The sequence below is a fragment of the Lepisosteus platostomus genome, chromosome 11, assembly GCF_059453375.1.
Source record: "Lepisosteus platostomus isolate fLepPlt1 chromosome 11, fLepPlt1.hap1, whole genome shotgun sequence".
NCBI lineage: Eukaryota > Metazoa > Chordata > Actinopteri > Semionotiformes > Lepisosteidae > Lepisosteus > Lepisosteus platostomus.
In genome coordinates this window covers 5,841,440-5,857,170 of record NC_142621.1, presented here as the reverse complement: position 1 = coordinate 5,857,170, position 15,731 = coordinate 5,841,440, and the positions used below count along the sequence as shown (strand labels likewise).

At 36.1% G+C, this 15,731-nt stretch overlaps 1 protein-coding gene across 2 annotated transcripts in view; it reads right to left on the bottom strand.

Annotated features, from left to right (window-relative positions):
* kif2c (kinesin family member 2C) overlaps positions 1 to 15,731 on the bottom strand; it is a 60,004-nt gene that overhangs the window by 22,206 nt on the left and 22,067 nt on the right. For both annotated transcript variants that reach the window (XM_088598110.1, XM_088598111.1), the window contains one exon: positions 15,042 to 15,156. In XM_088598110.1, coding sequence (XP_088454236.1) covers positions 15,042 to 15,075 — 34 coding nt within the window. In that variant the 5' untranslated portion in view covers positions 15,076 to 15,156. The remainder of the gene's footprint in view (positions 1 to 15,041; positions 15,157 to 15,731) is intronic.

The following is a 15,731-nucleotide window of genomic DNA, read 5'->3' as shown; positions in this document are numbered from 1 at the left end:
GTATGTTTGGGGTTTGTGTGGTAATATTTGTAGAAATCAAATAAAGGAAACAAGGTGTCAGAAGCACACAAAGGCATGAATGGTGTCTGAAACATTGTCTTACCACAAGATACTGAGGTATCTTAAAAACATATTTTAGTCCCATTACAGTGTAAAAATATGTAAAAAAGGTTCATTCAATATGTTGCCTTTTCCTTAGATAAATGTACAAGCTTTTTAGGGTAACAACTTTTAAAGTTTGTATGTTTTACTAAGAGAAAGCATTTTGCAGCATTGTTACGGGTCTTATTGGTGTATCATAAAAAAATTCCAATAAAATAATGTTTTTTTTTACTTCAAGCACATTAGGATGACTAAGAGTTTCAAGGGATTTCTTATCACAGCTCTGTAATAATAAATACACTGCTGATAGCGGCTTCCTTTCCTGTTGTTTTGTGTTAATCACTTTAATACTGTAAGTTTAAAATTAATGTATTATCAGCCTTAATCTCAAAACAGGGCTGTAAAAAGCATTAATTGCTCTAATTCTAATGATCTCTGTAATCATGTAATGTTAAAGTATTCTAAACACCAAAAAATGGGGGGGAAACAGTTGTTTATTATGTATCCGTCTAATAAGGTTTTAATGAACGTTATGTCCGAAATTGAAACCTACACTTTAAAATGCTTCAATAATGACCAATATCCTTTTTTATAATTTCTTTATTAAAAATCAAGTCAGTTTCTGGGCAGAGTGAAGTGCATTGCAACTCACTTTGCTCTAATATCTATTACCGAGGAGTAAATCAGCTACAAACAGTAAAACAGGTCCAATATGTCCGAGAATAGGTTTTACTTAGTATAGGCTTTCACAGTATAGGCACCTCAAATCCTTCATTATTTTAACTACTAGCTTGTGAGTATGGTATATCTGAGAATCAGTATATTTAAAGGGGAACTGCAATGCTATTTATGTATTTAGGGGTTAGACAAAATCAGTATTGATGAGTGTTTTTTAGATCACAGTGTAATTCTGAATAAGGCAACAAAACATCTGGTGACGACGTGATGCGGCCCTATTACATTGTAAACAACAAGAGGTGTGAATATATCTCTTTTAATCAAAAAGAAATGTTGCTCTTGATTTTGAGATGGTTTTGCTGACAAAAAGGTAAAGGAAAGGATTTTTCAATAATATTTTTAAGCACAGTTTAATACTGTAAATGAGGTGTATATTTACTTGTTACATACTTATAACGTTACTACTTACTTGTTAACCCTGCATGCAGATCACGTTGGAACATTTCTGCAGTGAAATGTACAACCTGCAATGATACATCGCATTCCAGCAGGAAAGGGGCTGCAACATGTCATGTCACAATTCATGGGAACTGTCACTATCATTAGTGGCAAGACCAGGGGTTTGAGACAACATGGGGACTGTTACGACCCCAAGTGTCTAGGGGTAAAGGGGTGTAACATTTAGGATAATTCTTTTGGAAGCAGGGGGATTCTGGTGAGGGACTAGGAAGTGTGATAACAAGGGTAAGGAACTAGAGTGGTGCCAAAGGAAAGAAAATAACAAACAAAATGGAGCTGGCTAGGACAGTGAGGGAAAGCTAATCTGACTACAAAAGAAAACCTGAAACACACGGTCTTCGGCGTCTTCAACACCCTAGCTAACCTGCACTGACTACCCAAAACCATACAAAACAAATGGCACTCACCCGTACTAACCTAGTGTACTAATACAAAATCAACTAAGTGTGTAAAGTGTACCCAACAACCTAAACTAACCTTATATACAAAAGTTCACACAAAAACACAAGTGAACCAGGAAGACAAATTAGGGAAAACAAGAGTAATAAACAGGAGCAGGGTACAAGAGAACACAAAAGTTGAACATGTAACACTGGGGCAAGGTAATGACAAAACAAGGATGAACACACAAACAAACAAAAGTACAAAGAAACTAACAAAAAACCAACAAAACAACAAAGTCGAAGCTATACGAAAATACACACACATACAAAGCAAAACAAACCAACAAACGAAGCAGAAGCAATAAACAGAAGCGAAGCGAAGCGAAGCGAAGCGATAACCAAACGGGACCGAAGTCAAACGAAAGGCCTTTTCTTTCTGAAAGCCTCCATGTTATATAGTGAATAAGATGTGTTCTGATTGGCTGAAGGCTGATTGATGATGACATCATATTGAAACAGTGGTGTGATGGTTGGCCAATGGGGAAGGGAGAACAATCAAGGGTCAGCAGTGTGGAACATAGAAAAAACACACACAGAACACACACTGGGACGTAACAGTGACCTACAGTACATTCACAAAGTTCACGATTTTGTGCTTGATTCTACATTTGTCCAATTTTACTATAACGTCAATAAACTAATTTTGTTACCAAGATGTAATAACAGGTCTGAGAAATTGGGACTGCAGTTCCTCTTTAATATACTGTATGATGTACTATGCGCTGATTGGTCACTAAATTCCACATAATATACACCTGATATACAGTATTGTGCTTAAAAGTATTAATGAAAAATCCTTTCCTTACCTCTTCGGATGCTTTTCCCCGTGGGCCTTTCATCTTTGAAAGCCATGAGTAAATTAAGGAGTAACATAAGACAAAGATGGTCTAGGGGAATTACAATGATAGATCATAGCCATTTTAAGAAAAGGTCATTTTTAAGGGAAGAAAAAGCAGCGAACCAGCCTTAGTCATTTTCTAATTTAGCTCTAGATAAAACTTTAACATACTGCATCAATAACTGAGTCATTGTCATTAAAGTATTTGATGCAGGAGTGAGCACTCAGTAGTTATTATTTTACTTCAGTGAATGCCTTTCCTTGAGTAAAAACAGTAGGTCTTAACAGTCCATGTAGTAATGTCTGTTTATCACTAACACAGCATGTCCTAACACAGCCTGGCAGTACTGTTACTTAGATACAGAAAACAAATATAATTCAACTGGAATAAAAAACCTTCATACAACTCATTTCAAAATGTGGCTCAATAATTGCTGAGTCCTATAAACTGTAGGTGGTTCTCATAGAAGATATGGTGAACCACCACATTTTCTGTATAATAAGTATGTACTTATTATATGTTATCAATGTACTTAGGATTAAATGTCTCTTTGAGACAGTAACAGTTAAGCACTATAAAGAATCAAAGATGATTACCATTTGATACCTTGAAAGAAAAACGGAAAAGCATCATTAAATCTTTCTTGAGAGCTCAGAGCAGGAAACTGCACATAATAAAGGTCAATTCCACTCTTTAAAATGAAAAGGACAAAAAAACATTTTGAGTGTAGAGTCTCTCCAGGCATGTAGAAAAGAGAGTCAGAGAGCCAAAATATGAGGCGAAGGGCTGGTTTGGAAAGACAACAGAAAATGTGATAATGAGCAGGGGGTAGGTGAAAGAGGGGCTTAAGAGACAGAAAGGAAATCTTGGCTTCTGCTGTTATGCTATTAATATTCAATCTCTCTGAAAGCTCCCAGACATGAAGGTGAGTCTAAGCATGATGACAGAAGGCTGCATGGACACGGGAGGCTGAGTTGCAAGATGATTGGAAGGTCTGGAAAAAAGGTTCCAGTTGAAGGGGCATTCTTTAAAATGGTGAGACTTCTTTGGCTATCTTGGGAATAGCTTATTAGGATCGAAGAAGGAAGACAAGTGGAATGTGGTTCTGGATGCTCCTCATGGGTCCAATGAGGGCTGTTTTTGGCTCAGGAAGGCCTCTATCAATGATGTGTGAAGTATATCCTCTTTCAATGAAAAAAAGATTTCATTGTAAGATCTGAGTTGTCTTGGTAATGGGTGTCCGTCTCATTGCTGCATGGACTACTGACTGCCTCAGACTGAGGAGCCGAGAGAAAAGGAGAGAGCTGTAAAGGACTGTGTGAATCAGTTGGTTTATAATACATGTACAGTGTCACTCCCAGCTAGTTAATAGAAATATTTACGCCCAAGGTGGAAAGAATGGTTGAAAATACATTTGCTGTGAATTTGAGAGATGAATGGGAGTTGAAACGATGTAGGAATCGCAAGTCTTTTCTCATCGAACTCGACTGGCTATAATTCCATGTCTATTTCACATCAATATGTAATTTAACTCCTTTCCTTATTTCATTTTTAATTTAAAGTGAATTTGATGGTACTTGACCATCAATCTTTTCATATGAAAAGCAAGTTATGTTGCTTATTTTTTATGAAAAAATATTTTTTATTTTTTAAAAAAAAATATATTTTTAAATTACTTTTACCTCCAAAGAGCTGATCTTTATTTTAGTAGTACTGATATTCATACAGAAATATGGGAAGTTTGGATTAGCATGTGAAAAAACACTAAAGTAGACCTATCTTGTTGGAGCTGGATACACAGCTCTGTGGTAGGAAGAACGCCTTTGTCAAAGTCTCTCTCTGTCCAGTATTCTGACATTTACAGAATATCCCACAAAGCACATCTCAGAAAAGATTACCTCCAAACCATATGAGAGTCTAAATACACTGTAAAAAGAATTACTTATATAAAGCTGCTGCTTGGAGTCGCTAATTCTCATTTGTTCTCTTCATGAAGCATTTAAACAGCAAGTAGTACTGGTGCCATTCCTTTTTCTGTTGTTTTGGTCAAAAGGAAATAAGAAGTACCTTAGCAATTTGCACAGTTTAACAGGATGGGGGTCGTCTTAGACTTTTTCATCATACTACAAAGAACTAAAGGTTAACTCTTTTTAAAAGTCCCGGTCAATCTAATGATGTAACACATCTTAATCTCAGTTTTGTTCACTTTGTGACTATGAAAGACCACATTTGTTCTTTCATTAAGGCCCCTTTTTCTGAAGAAAGGAGTGGTGTTGACAGATTAAAAGGAGTGCTGTGTCTGCTAAGTGGGCATGAGGCCTACTCTACTGCCAAGAAAACCTCTTCAAAGTGGTGGGGGCCTTGTTGTGATTAGCAGGGCCGACTCCCTGGAAACACAAGCCTTTCTAAAGCGGGAATCCTTTGGAGACATGTGGCTTACTGGCTGCTGAGGCTCTGGAACTAATCCCTGGCAGGAGCAAAACGCTTCCACAGGATACTGTCCCATTTCCAAGTGAGACAGGGAAAGAGGGAAAGCGAAATCCCAGCAGTGTCTGAAGTCCTAGGAATCCTAATCCTCCCATATAAACTCCCAGTTTTCCATTGATACGAACTGACAGCTCTGTCCAAAAAATGGGAGTTCGCCATTCCTCTACCCTTATAATTTCTGCTAATTAAGCAACAGTACCAGTACATTCCACAAACATCTTCCCCAGACTGAGAGACTGAGACATGAGTCTACAATTTTCAAGATTATCCTCCTTAAGGGGAAGAAAAACGCGACGTTTCTTGTGTTTTCTGTATACTGTATTAACTCTAGGGTGGCATGCTGGGGCTGTGGTTAGCATTGCTGCCTCACAGTGCTGGGGCCCTGGGTTCAATTCGGGACCTGGGGTGCTGTCTGCGTGGGGATTGTATGTTTTTCCTTTGCTCTCGTCGGTTGCCTCTTGGTGTTCCGGTTTCCTCCCACAGTCCAAAGATACTGGTAGGTTTTTTGGTTTCTGGGAAAATTGCCCTGGCGTTTGTTTATGTCTATGTGTGTTCTGAAATAGGCTGGCGTCCTGTCCAGGGTGTACCCTACTTTGCTCCCATTGCTTGCTGTGATAGGCTACAGCTCTCACGCGACCCTGTATTAGATAAAGCGGTTAAAAAACCGGAAAGGATGTATTAACTCTTTAAATTGCAAATCATGTTTTTGAAGATGATCTGCTGTCACATTTTCTGTAGATATGAATGGATTCAGCGCTAATGGAACAGAAACTGAATTCTAAGAAACACGATTTCTCTTGGCTGATGAAAGTAATCTTTTCAAATGTGGCCCAAAATGCCTTCAAATTAATGGTTGTAACCTGTATAACGTCACTTGCTCTGTCATGCCTTGCTTAGGTCATATTTCTGTACGCAATCCTAAATTTTACTGACCAGAATGTCATGAAGGAAAGTAATTTATTTGAGTATGCATACAGTAGATCACGTTGTGTAAGCTGCAGTCTAAGTACTGGTTTCTTGGTCATGGAAAACTTTCCAAGTTTGCATTGATTCCACTTATGTGAATCAAATTTCCCTGTGGTAATGAGTAACTGAAATTGTATTATTTTAAAGAAAACTAGGAGGAACACAATCTAAATATTAGGGTAGTGAATCTGTGCACTCACAATATAACTTCCTGTAAAGCAATTCTAATTGCAACAGAGACATGGAGCAATATCAAAGGACTGGAGCAGCTGTAGGAGCCCTCTGCCAATGATTACCAATTAAATTTTTGAAAAACAGTCCCTGATATTAACACTTCTGGAATTGAGGTGCTTACATAAAAATGCATAACTGAAGTTCATGGGTGTTAAACCACAAATGTGTTCTCAATCATCTTATTTTCCCAAGCAAAGCAGTGCAATGTAGCTCTGTAAATTCACAAATCCTTTGGCTTTCTACAGACTTATCTTGTGTGTTTTATTTTTGGTAAGAGGTATGTTCTTTGTCAATTTTTCATTAGTGAATGAAGACTTTTATTAGTTTTATTAGATTTTATTAGTTTCATTATTTTATCGTTAGAGGAAAAAGCCTTAGCAGTCATAAGTATTTAGGAGTGTCTCTAGGAATGATTACAGACATGAGAGATAAAATGAAGGTAAAAAAATTAAACCCCCATGACACGGCCAAAAAAGTAACCTTTACATGTATATGTGAAAATCTTTTGCAAAAAATCTGCTGACCTGAAGGAAGATTCTCAGTTAGGCACTACCTTTATTCTTTTCTCCTGAAACTAAATGAAAAGTGTGAAACCCACAAAGACAAATCCACCATTCATTTATTTAATTGCCACTATAAGAGTAGGTAATTCAAAACCAATAACCTTTCTAAGACTTTCAGACAAAAAAAATACAAAACACAATTTGTGGTGGTTGTGCAAATTTCTGTAATGAAAACTCAGGGGTCTCCTCTCCTGGTTTGTGATGGCTGCAGTCCAGAATCTATAGAGGTCTTTAAACCAACACCTGCTTAAGACCTGGGAAAAAGTGTTGAATTGTTCCAATGGGTTAGAACATAAGAAATGACCTTGAATACCAGAGTCTAAGACCCCTGGCCTCAGATCTTTCTATAATAATAAGATTAGTCTATATCGTAGTATTTACAGGTATGTTTAGCCGAATTTACTCAAGGATTTTGGAAAAGCTACTTGATGGATTGCGAAGTGTGAAGTGTTTTTTTCAGCATTTCATACTTGTTAATATTTTAATTGAGCTGACAGATGAATCCATGACAGTTTTTCCCCTAAACATGAACTGTGATAAAGTCCTATATCTGTTCGCAAGCATGTTACACTGGAAAAAAAACAAAGCAAAACAAAACACGGATTGTTAGCTTTTCATGTATCAGATGAATGCAGCATAGTGACAATATTTGAGTCCATCTATCAATTTTTAAACTGCTTTATCCAATACAGGGTTGTGAGGGAGCTGGAACCTACCCTGGCTACCCAACAGGTACATGGCAGGATACAGCCTGGGCAGGACACCAGTCTGTCACAGGACACACATAGACCTCAGGGCCAGTATTCCCAGAAGTCAATTACCCTACCTTGTCTTGTCTACTGTGGGAGGAAACTTGACCACCCAGAGGAAACCCACACAAGCACAAGGAAAATGTACACACTCCACACAGATAACACCCCAGGAACTGAGCCCAGGGCCCCAACGTTGTGCAGCGGAAACGCTAACCAGTGCGCCACTGTGCTGCCCAATATTTGAGTCTTCAAACTTAAAAAACATCTTTCTAAACTCTGTGAGACTATTGTAATTGATGGTGTTTTGTTTTTCCTTGCTTGAAAATTCACATATAATTTTAAATTCACAAGGTGTTCCCTGACAGAAATGTTTAATTGCTTTCTTAGTTACTTGCCCTTCAGGCGATGGCACATTCTATTTATAAACAAATTTTAGAAGCTGTCTGAGGTGTTTTCTGGCATGTAAGATTTTTTTTTTCCTCTGAAAACTCAAGTCAGACATATGCTTTAAATAAATTATTTCATACAACTTGATGTTTAACCTCTTGGCTCTATAAGTAAAACCTCCCAGAAGGTTCCTTTATTGCAGCACAGCTTTCTGAGCACCATAATTTTGGACTTTTGTGTGTGTGGAGTTAAGGTTGGGAAAAAAAAAAACAGGCTCTCTTTGAAGAACCTTTCTTAATAATACTGTTCCAGAATTGTAAACTGCAATTAAAGCTGCATCTGAAGTCAATCAAATGAGTTCTCAGTTTTTCCATTTCTTTTGACTCTGTTGCATAATATTAAAAACATCTATGTTTCTTGAAACTTAAATACTGAACGCTAGGAGAAAGCTTTCTGTTCTCTTGTTTGAGTGATTACACCACACTCTTTCAAGTGTAATAAAGTCTTTACCAATTATTAATACTCCCATCCAGCGCCTTGGGATACCTTATAATAAGAGATATGATGACCATACTTATATATAGTTTTATATTAAATGCTGTTATGTTACAGTATTTACTTTTGCTGTCACTGTATTATTTTAGCTGTGCTTTTAAAAAATAAGACACTCTGTAATTTCACCTCTGTCTCTGATATATTTCCAACTAAACTATGTTGGGTCATAACTTGGTAGAATCCAAGAGTCATAGACATTTCAGTTTTTCAAATTAGCTGTCATTTGCTTAATTATTTTTCACTTTCTCGAACTACAGTACCTTGTAGACAACAGCCATTATAAGAGGCTCATGTGTTTTCAGTTCAGCCTGGAGACTCTGAACTAACAACTATAATAACGAAGGAATAGTCACATTTATCTTTCTCTTCTCAGTATAAGACAGTAAAGCACAAATGTCATTTAGTCAAGATTCAGTACGCCGTGCTCACAGAAGACTTTGAAGAAGTGTGTCTGACACTGACTGCTGATTCAAGTAGCCTAAAACTGAGGGGAGCTAGGTTAAATAAAGACCAGTAACGTGAGGTCTGGGAATTGACAAATTTGATTGTGGTCCCACTAAGCAGGAAGCAATGTGGAATTAATTATGAATCAGGAAAGCTATAACAGAGCAGGGTGAAAGAGCTGCCTGTTGAAAGGGGCTCATTGTCCCAAGCAGCTCTTAATCAACTGGCCTAAGCATTTATGATGTCTGCAACCTCCCCAAAACAGTCACAAATTATAGAAGATGTTGTCAGTTCCAGAGATACAGCTGGTTTGGCATTGAACCAGCTGCCAAAGTGCAACAAAAAATACAATGCAGAAATTTTGGGAGAGTGAACAATCACTCAAATACAATTTTATTAATGAATGCTCTTAACAGAAATCCATTAAGCCACCCATTTTTAGAGTTTTTGCGGGACGTTGCATACTGTTTTAATGTAGTTGCATTGACAGCATTTTGTTTCATGATAAAAGCACACCTGAGCTTTTCTTTAGTCTTGTGTGTTTATTATTATTATGAGGTAACACTGGCTGGGCTGGAGATCCAATCAAAAAGAAAAAACAGTCAATTACAGAAAACTACACTGGGAGGAACAGGAGAATCCATCACTTCAAACATCAAACCTGCTTCTCTTAATGACTGATATTCTGTGCAGCCAGTCACTTGTGTTTTGGTGGATAGATGTTCTTTCCATGTGTTTTACCTCAAATGTCTGTAATTGTTCCAAAAGAAACTGGTGCAGAAAACAAACTCAGAATCATATTTTGATGGCATACTGTACTTGGAAAGAAAATATTTAGGAAATATGGTATTCCAATGACAAACACAACAAGAATGAGTTAGAAAACATGGTTGTTTTTTATTATTAATGAGAATATAATGTATTAATCATTACTAAGTATTGTTTATTCAATTATTTTACAACATACAGAAAATCTCTTCCAACATTTTTTTAGATCAACAACTAAATTAAAAAAAAAAAACTTTATGATGAGTTAGCCTAATTATCACTTGTGTAATCACTGGCCTTGTGATTGTACAATAAGCTCTAATGGTGTTGCCTTTTTGAAAATACTCCTTTTAACAATCTTGTTGATACTGTTCTTTGGAAATAAAAAGCTACTGCTTGATGTTGAAAGTACCAGTAGAACTTTAACACATTTCTTCCATGCGTGGTAAATTTATATTGTGCTGTTTTTCAGCAATTCCATGTTTCCTAGGCGGACATGCCACGAAAACCTGAGGCTTAGATTCATGTTACATTGAACACATAGTTTTGCTTCAATTAATTAACCTGTATCAAGGTCTACAGTGTGCATGTGAGGTACTGTAGTAATGCACCATGTATTTTTTAGATTTTCAACCATAGAGGAAGTACAGTACAATATGTCTCATGCTGTTAAACCTGCATGACTTTTGTTATAATAAGAGAACAAGAACAAAGAATACAGCTTAGAATGATCAAGATAATCTGAAACAATTACAGGATTATGATTAGTTCTTAACATGGCAGTCATAAATTATCTTAAAGTTATTTTTTCCTGGTAGGGAAAAGCTTGGACTACACTCCGGATGGGACACTTGTCCACACACCTACACACTAATAGATGGAACAATAAATGTAGAGACACAAAGTGAAAAAGGCAGTATGTCCATGTGAGGTGTGAGAAACCTGTAGCACCTGACACAAATCCACATAAACATGAAGGAAACATGCAATCTCCACACATAAGTCAGCCCAGTCCAAAATTAAACCCAGAACCCAAGCGCTCACATGTCCTTAACTGCAGTTATTGTACTGTTTACAATAGAAATGTATATTAAAAAAACTCTAGCAATTCTTTTAGTTCTTTAAATTTTCTTAAAACGAGAAGAAATCAGATGCAGTCTTTAAAGTGATTATCTTTGAAATTCAACACTCATTAAATGGCCCCAGGTTCCACTGTAAGTACATTTCCCAATTGTGTTGTGTCGTTTCTGTGCATAAATGCAATAGAATACTGAATTACATGTTTGTAGTAGGACATTTTAGAGCAGATGGTTTGAATAAAACACATGTAACCCTTTTGATAGCACTTCCTTTCCAACTGAATTGTATTCTCATTTAGACTGAAGTAAATAAAAAAATGGCTGCAGATTAACTTTTAAACATAACAGAAACACGTTCTCAAGTAGAACAAATCATCCACAGTCCCATTGTGTCAATATAGTTTTAGCAGGGGAATTTTCTTAGCTCCAAACAATTCTGAAAGTAATTTTGAAAGTTCGAAGATATCTGTCAAGCCAATACTGTATAAGTGTGGAAAATTAAATTAATGTTTTTCACTCAAACATCTTTTGGGGATTTAAAATTGATTCATTATAAAAATGAAGCAAATTTGGTCCCACAACTCAATGCTTTTAAAGTGGTCTGGACTGCTATACATCCACAAAGCTCTACATTCCAGCTATGATAAAGCTGATAAAACATCCCCACAGGCAATAACATTTAGACAGAGAAGTCCTCCTTACTGCCTTTTGCCAACAAGCTGCAAAACCACCTCCTCCAGTAGGACCTGATGCACATCAGGACCAGCAGTCTAAATGCCTTATGCCACACATGCTGTTTGGAAAAAAAAAAACTGTTTTAATTTCCTGCGAGGAGGGCAGCCAACTCCAATAATGAAACTGCTCACTTCTTTTTAAGCACACATGAAATGGGGAAAAAAATAACTTCTGACAAAGTTTTTTCTGAGATACAGAAGTACATTATTTTTGGCTTGTCAAAAGCACGGTGATATTCTCTTTAAGATGTTTACAGTTGAATTGCGCAGTGTCTATAATTTGGATTTCTCTAAAAATAGCAATACAATAAGGTATTATTAGTTAAAATGTATGAATTTTATGTTTATGTCTATAAATAATATTTTGGCATTTAAATTCTACTTTAAGCACATCATAAAGCCATTTAAAAATGAATGGATATAAATGATCTTTCCCCAGAAATTAATAGGAATGCTAAAGCCTCTGGGATAGTGTTAGCCATAAACAAAACAGTAGATAGTAGTTTACATATTAACATTTCACGCAAATATCTACAGTACATCTTGTTGACCCTTTACATAAACCTTTGGTAATATGGCAAGTCTGGTAATCAGGTGAACCATTAAAATATGTATAATTAAGTTCCTTACATAGTGAGGCAGTCTGAAATCACATGAAGACAAACATTTTAATAAAGAAAATTCTATACTGAAGTGCTTGTGTTCAAACTGCATAATAGAAGAGCATTATTAGGTAGTGTGATTGTAAGTATACTAATATATACAGTATACCAGTACATGTTTGATTTCTTTAATGTTCAGAGCTCTTTTATAAAGCCAAAGGTTTGTACAAACATGCCATTTGTGATGGAAAAAAGATGTCTTTATGTAAGGGTGTGTTTCATAATGACATGCTCTTATGAAATTACTGGGGACTCCCCTCACATGTGGTTGAAGATTTTGGCAATACTGAAAATTGCTTGACGTGATCAGTCACATTAACCGATTACTAAAACTAACTGTAACAATTTATATATAGCAAAGAAAGACGAACAAGAGCTCTGCTTACTCATAAGTGACTCTTCGCTGCCAGTTTGAAAGAGTGAAGCACTTTGGAAATCTGTAACCCAATAAGGTGTTTCAGGACCAAATTTTACATACTTGTGAAATTAACCTTCAAATGGGACTACAGGGACAACAAAAGAAAATAGTCCCATCCTTGAACAGTGCTGATTCATTATGACATGTATTTATAGTCTGCATGTGCAATGCCAATTCACTTGTGTGTTCGTAACACATTTTGCAATTTGTTTATTACTGTAATATCATTTTATATATGAAAAACACACAAAAATAAATCAAATGTATCTACCTTGGGTCATGCATCTGAACAAGAATATGTCGGACCGTCTTTCTAACTTCATACCTGCTGTTTACAAATGGACAGACTGTTAAAATTCCCAATATTTTTTTTTTACTTTAGTATAAAAAGTCACTTGAGATCGTGTCAACAACTGTATTTGTCAACAACATGATATTTTCTGATTAACCTAATAATGCGTACGATACAAATGTAAACCTATAACCGTGAAAGAGCATTCAAAAAATAAATATCTGACAATGTAAATGACGTTCCGGACCATTAAATGTTGAAAAGATGTTTCCTGGAGGCAATGGTTTGGAAAAACTCTGCTCCCATAATCTGCTGAAAGGACAAATGACAGAAGCAGTGTTCCACCAACATTCCACTTCAGTACTTAAATTACCCTTCAGACACTCCAGCATCCTGAATGATGCATAGAGTAGACTAAGCAGTAAAAGACACCAAGACGCCTTTGTCCTCTGGGATTTATCTTGATTTTGGGATCCGTGTATTAAGAGGCAGAACTCCGGTTCCTGCTGAACTGAGCCAGTGCTCAATAAATCAACTGTAATCAGCTCAGTAGGCACTGGAGATGGAGCCCATTTGCTTGCTTCCTCTGGCCTGGTACTGAGAAATGGTATCTAGCAAGAATGAAACCACTTTCAGTGATTGACACCTCCAGCATTTTCATTCTGTAGACAGTGATATTTTGAATGGGAGACTGCAATCTCACACTTTTAGGGATTTATGAAAAGACTAGTTACTGTTTTTAAATTCTCCTGTTAAACTAATAATGTAACTGTGTGCAAGTAAATAAAAAAACTTTAAACAACCTAAAACATGAAGAGTGCAAAATACTGAATAAAGCAGCAAAATATACATTGATCCAATGCACCTGTCAGGATCCTTTGAATGAGAACGGTTTTACTGTTTGCCTCTAGGAAGGTTAAAAAGGAACATTTATCAAAGCAAGTGGCAGTTTAATCTTTCTGCAAGCACAAAGGGAATGTAGCATATTGTTCATATCAATTCTAATATATTTTGATTGTTCTTGCTCAGGGCAGAAGTGTACGTTGAAGCAGATAATGCTGTATACAAAAAAAGTGCACTAAAGGTGTCTATTGTGTTTGGTATTTGCAGACTGCAGTGAAAGGGTTCTAATACACTCCAAGTGTCAATTCATATGAACAATAAGGCCAATGCTGGAAGCTTTCAGTCCTTTGACAAATAATGTTGACATTGTACTGCCCCGACACAGAAAAGAGTTATTAATGAGCGATAAAACAGTGCACTGATAGGAAGTATCATGGGCTGAGAGAACCCCATTATCTGTTAACAACACCACTCCTCACTTCCCATACAAATAGTGATTATTCTTTTAAAAGAAAAATGGTACGTCTCTTACAAATGACATATACAGTAAGTAGGATACAAGGTTACTGGAAGTGTCAAGATAATCTGCTATCACTGGGAATCATGGTTTTAACCATTAGAATATACTGTAGTTTTTGTAGCAGTCATTTGAATTAAGAGTGTTGAAAGCTTATTAACTATTACAGCATTACCATTACATTAACCTACCATTTACGTAATGAGTGCCATCTAATTTGCATTTTTTAAACAAAATTATCCAAACTATCACTGGAATGTTTACATGAAGGATATGTTATGTACTGTGAATATAAAACCAGTTATACATAAATGTGGTTTAATTATAATGTGAATGTCCTGGATTCTGATTTTATACCTGATGATGATACAGCTGATAATGTAGTAATAATATTAGTTTTGTACATGCAATGATTTTCTGATACAGTATTTTGATCTGCACCATATTAGTTCTCAGCATTTGAAGAGGTATAAAATAAATAAAGTGAAAAATAATTCACCAGTTCTGCCATTTCTCTTTACATTTTTCATTTATTAAATTCATGAATCGAATCCACTTGAAATTAGTAAAGTTCTCTTTTTTTAACAAATTACACAACTGTATGTCTTTAAATGTTTGCACTTTAATTCATTTTTAAATGTATTTCTTCTAATAGCCTTTGCTACTGTATGTCTATCCATGTATTGAATGATAAAGTCTGCCTCCTTCATTGCATTTACTAAGTTTTAAAGTGCTCATCTGCTAAACAACATACATCACCTGAATGGGTTTTGACTGATGGAAGATGGGTCATCTGAAACCATCACTCACTGAGTAATGGAGGCAGACGTCAGTGTATTTAAAGGTCTTTGTTCCATTGTCTCATCAAGGGAATCTGCAATTCAGAGAAGAGGAAGGGAAATTTGTGACATGACTAAGTACTTACTTAATAAAATGAACCAGTCTTGTAACACTGAAACAAACATCTGCTTTTGTTCACCCTTAGAAAATACAGCACGTCTAACCAATAATGTGTATATATAAAAGGAAAGAATGAATATTGTGTGAAAATATAAAATAAAACCAGCCTTTACTAGTAAAGTGGAAATCACACCTTTGCATTTACAATGAGAAGCTGAAAATGATCAAAAGACATGAATTCATCCTTTACGTCACGCTAAATTATTCTGATTGCTGTAACTTAATTCAAGATTGCTCAAATCAAATTGATAAATAAACATCTGTGAACTTTTGGACCCTTGCAATGTAGTACAAAATGGCAATCATACAAGAAGGTAAGCTGATTTGCACATATACACCAGTCCTATCAGGCTATTGCCTGGATGTGAAACAGTTTTATATTCAAGTTGACCTCCCTCTTCGAGAGGGCTGCAGGCTTCTTCTGTACCATATTGTCAGTAGATTTCCAAGTAGGAAATCTGCATTGCTCCTTCCTGTATTAGATTCATT